Genomic DNA, 4620 nt, shown 5'->3' on the forward strand with positions numbered 1-4620 from the left:
AATGAATCGTGACACATGGGCAAAGATAAAACGGAACTACTATAATATCCCAGTGTCATAGATTTTGCTAAAGGCACCACACATTGCTTTAATTTCAGTTACTCTCAAAAACTTTAGTATTTCAGAACTTTATTCGTTTACATATTTTGCTTTTTGTATTGTCCAAGACTGTAAACTCAGTTTTTATTATAGATGGGTCTGTTAGGGCAATCGTTGTATAGCGTTTTACTCTTTTTACTCTTTCATTTTCAAATACATAAGTCAAAAATGTAGTTTTTCCATTCCTTTAACTGTTCATTGGTATTTAATTGATATCAAAGTTCGTTTTTGTCTTACAAACTTTGGGATAGGATAATGAATGTTTTTTATTGTACCTGCTTTTATTTTTTTATATGTTACTTAAGATGTATGTTAAATTAGTTTTTTTTTATTTCAGAAATGTTGACTCCGTGACATGATGAACAACTCAGATTACTATCCCTGGGTGTTCCAAAACGCAAGCTACTACAATTTGGAAAACTGGACAGGAAACTATAGCCAGGAATATCTCGACGCTTGGGAAAAATGGACTGAACTTATTCAAGATAGAGCTGTAGTCGTGAGCCTTTTGCTGCTCTTCTCTATGTGCACGGTCTTCGGTAACATGTTGGTCATTCTCGCAGTTATTCGTGAGAGATACCTCCATACTCCCACAAATTATTTTATAACGTCTCTAGCGGTTGCGGACTGTTTGGTGGGGTTAGTTGTAATGCCTTTCAGTGCTCTGTATGAGGTCCTTGGCCACACCTGGTTCTTTGGAGCAGACTGGTGTGATATTTGGAGAAGTTTAGACGTTCTGTTTAGCACGGCTTCTATACTAAACCTATGTGTAATATCTTTGGACAGGTACTGGGCTATTACGGATCCTATAACTTATCCCATGAGGATGACGAAGCTGCGCTCAATGTTACTCATTGCTGCCGTCTGGGTTTGCAGCAGTGCTATATCTTTTCCAGCCATCGGTTGGTGGAGAGCTGTGCGAAATGCACCAATACCAGCTTTTACCTGTCCATTTACAGAACACCTGGGATACTTAATATTTTCTTCCACGATTTCATTCTACTTGCCATTATTCGTGATGCTGTTTACTTATTTTAGAATATATAGAGCAGCTGCGGCTCAAACTAAGTCACTAAGGTTAGGCACCAAACAAATATTGCTGGGTTCTGGAGAGCTGGAGCTAACTTTAAGAATTCACAGAGGTGGTACCTGCAAAGCTCCAGAATCCAGACTGTACTCTACGCAAGAAGACGAACCGCTGACAGCTCTTCAGAATAACGGACTATCACGAGTAGCCTCGACGAGGCTCAATCCGCACAGCAAAAACTTCTCTCTGAGCAGAAAACTAGCCAAATTCGCCAAGGAAAAGAAGGCAGCAAAGACATTGGGTATAGTGATGGGAGTGTTCGTGGTTTGTTGGTTACCGTTTTTTGTAGTGAACTTATTGTCGGGATTCTGTTTGCAGTGTATTAGCCATGAACGTATTGTGCTTGCCGTAGTGACGTGGCTGGGATGGATCAACTCGAGTATGAATCCGGTTATCTATGCTTGCTGGAGCAGAGATTTTAGAAGGTAAGTTAACATCTAAGATATTTTACAATGTTGTTCTGAAGCTATTTCCTTGTGGCATTTTTATGATTAATTATTTATATGGGAAATAAGCCACAATTAAAATGAAAAAAATTATTTTATTAACGTTTCGACGCCCAAATCGGGTGCCGTTGTCAAAATACAAAATATTACTAGAATAAACAAAAGTGTTGTTGCTAACCAAAAAAAAATTTCTAATAATTTATTTAATCTGACTCATTTATATTGGCAATTCATACATATATTATACATTTTAAAGTAGAAGACTTTAAAATGATATTGCCAATATTTATGAGTTGCGTTCCTGGGACGACTTACTGAAAGATAGTTCATTCGATTACATGAAATCAACCCTAACTCAAGAATATCCGTCACAAAAAAATTATAGCATGTGATCTGTCTTTAAAAAGACAACCAAATGCAACGACAGTAAAATTCTCGCGTTAGAGACTTCATAGTAAATCACAAGGGAAAACCAGGAAAAAACCTTGTGATACTATCCCGACATCGTAAGTATTTGGTCTTCATTTAATTTACTCTCAAAAAATAATACCAAATTCTGACTTGTAACAGGTTTAAATTATAAATATATTAATAATACTAGATATATAAGTAATATGTACTAAAATATAAAATATGTACTAGCTCGACATTATTGACTTACTAATCTTGGTATTTTCTTTCTATTGACTTCCTCTTTCAGTATGGGTAACCACATCCTACTGCATTCTATCGAGGAATTTGCGACACAATTGGTTTCATTTAGCATAATTAGAGCCGCTTCTTTGATTTTTCTCTTTTTACTATCTGATTCTTTCAGGACTATACTTGAATCTCTCCACTGAACTCTATGCTCATTATCCCATGCGTATTGACATATTTGAGATCTATCAAATTCTATATTTTTAATATAAGATTGATGTTCACTTATTCTAACGTCTAATGGTCTTGATGTCTCACCTAAATAAAATTGTTCGCATTCACAAGGTATTTTATAAATGCAATTCTTTGTTCTTTCTTGATCATTGTTAGGTTTAGTTTTAGATAGAATAGATCTCAATGTGTTTGTTGTTTTGAATGTTGTTGAAATGTTGAATTTATTTCCTATTGTTTTAAGTTTCTCGGATAGTCCTTTTATATATGGTATTGATATTTTCCTCGTATTATTTCTTGTGAATGTTGTAGGATCCCGTTCTAAGTTGTTCTAATTATTAAATTATTAGAAAAATTTTTTTGCTTAGCAACAACACTTTTGTTTATTCTAGTAATATTTTGTATTTTGACAACGGCACCCGATTTGGGCGTCGAAACGTTAATAAAATAATTTTTTTCATTTTAATTGTGGCTTATTTCCCATATAAATAATTAATTTTACAATGTGTTTCACAATAAAAACAAATATTAAAATTGTTTGTTTTTACAATATCAGACAGATCTAAAGTTTTTTTACTTACGTCATATTTTTTATTAATATTAAAGCAAAAAACCGACTTTTTTCATTCATTTCAATATTGTGAATAAACTACGCATTGTAGATAAAAACGTTAAAGAGACAACTTTCTTTAAAATGTTCAATATTTAATGTTTAAATCTATAGAATTTAGAAGAGCTTTTCTAGCCTCATTCTCTTCATAAAATCCCAAATTTTCATGTTTTTAAAAAATTATTAGTTATATAAAAAATTCGTTTTTTAATGCAAATATTCTATGCACAATAAAGTACAATTTTCCGCCTTCTTCTTCTAATAGTACAACCTCCTATCGGAGGTTGGCTACCATCACAGCAATCTTAACTTTGTTTGCTGCAGCTCTGAACAATTGTATTGAACTGCACCCGTACCACTCCCTTAAATTTCGCTACCAGGAAATCGTCCCACATTTCTCTTTTCCGAGATTTTTTCTTGGATTATGAGCCTTAGCAGGAAGTACTTTTCCTCTTTCATTACATGACGACCTAGATATTCCAGTTTTCTCGTTTGTATGGTTTTTATGACTTCGCATTCCTTCCCCATCTTCAGCAAAACATCTTAATCTCTCTGTCCATGGTATTTTCCACATTCTCCTATATCTATTTTCTCTAATAATAGGTCTATAATTGCAGGCATTTGATTTTTCAAGCAAATCTGACTTCACTAGGATAACTACACTCCAAACTTCCATTTACTGGCTTCAATTTCTTCGGTACATTATCAACCTTGATTTTGGCTGCCTGCCTCCAGTACAACCTGGTATGATGTTAATGTCGCGACTGTCGATGATTTTGCTTCTTAGATTTCATACAGTTTCCGCCTTATAAACAATTAAATTATCTGCGCCGTTTTAACCTTTACAAGAAAAAACAAAATACACCATCTGAAAGGTTATAACAAACATATCTTAAAAAAGAAGTTATAGAAACCGCTTCTCGAGTGTATCCTAAATGTGTTCAATGGCATTTAGATCTGGACTCCTCGCTGGCCACTCCATAACCTGAATATTGTTTGTAGTCGAACAATTTTGTACTATCCTGGCCCCGCTCATTCTCGCATTGCTGAAGGATAAATAATTCTGGACCCATATTTTCAGCAAATGGCACAGCTCTGTTGTCATCGCACCTCGTCCAATAACTACTAGATCAGAGCTCCGCTTTAAATTTATCCCACACCAAACAATAATAATTAACCCTCCGCCAAAAGCCTAGGTTTCTTGAAGTGCAGAATCCAAAAAGCTTACTTACTTACTTACTTACTAGCCAACGCCCACCCTTGGCATGTTAGCCATTTGGCGGCGCGCTGACCAGTATAGACGAGCCGTTTCTCGTAGGCGATCTTCATCCTCCTCGGGTGGGTCTGTTATCAGGGCTGGGCACTCTGGGAGGTGAGCAGCATCCATCTGGGGCTGATTACATAGTGGACAGTTGTCATTTTCACGGAGGCCGATGCGATGTAGATGGGAGGCCAGGTAGTCATGCCCCGTAGTTGTTCTGAACGCGGCTACACTGATGGGTCTCGGC

At 35.8% G+C, this 4620-nt stretch overlaps 1 protein-coding gene across 1 annotated transcript; it reads left to right on the forward strand.

The window, feature by feature from the left end:
• The first annotated feature begins 457 nt into the window (after window positions 1–457).
• Window positions 458–1615, forward strand: LOC114326710 (dopamine receptor 2-like). Its single transcript, XM_028275129.2, has one exon. The coding sequence runs from the start codon at window positions 458–460 to the stop codon at window positions 1613–1615; it is 1158 nt and encodes a 385-aa protein (XP_028130930.1).
• Window positions 1616–4620: the final 3005 nt, after the last annotated feature.

This window comes from Diabrotica virgifera, chromosome 5 (genome assembly GCF_917563875.1).
Source record: "Diabrotica virgifera virgifera chromosome 5, PGI_DIABVI_V3a".
NCBI lineage: Eukaryota > Metazoa > Arthropoda > Insecta > Coleoptera > Chrysomelidae > Diabrotica > Diabrotica virgifera.

Coding starts and splice junctions, on each gene's coding strand:
- LOC114326710 (XM_028275129.2), top strand. CDS start 458: ATGAACAACTCAGATTACTATCCCTGGGTGTTCCAAAACGCAAGCTAC.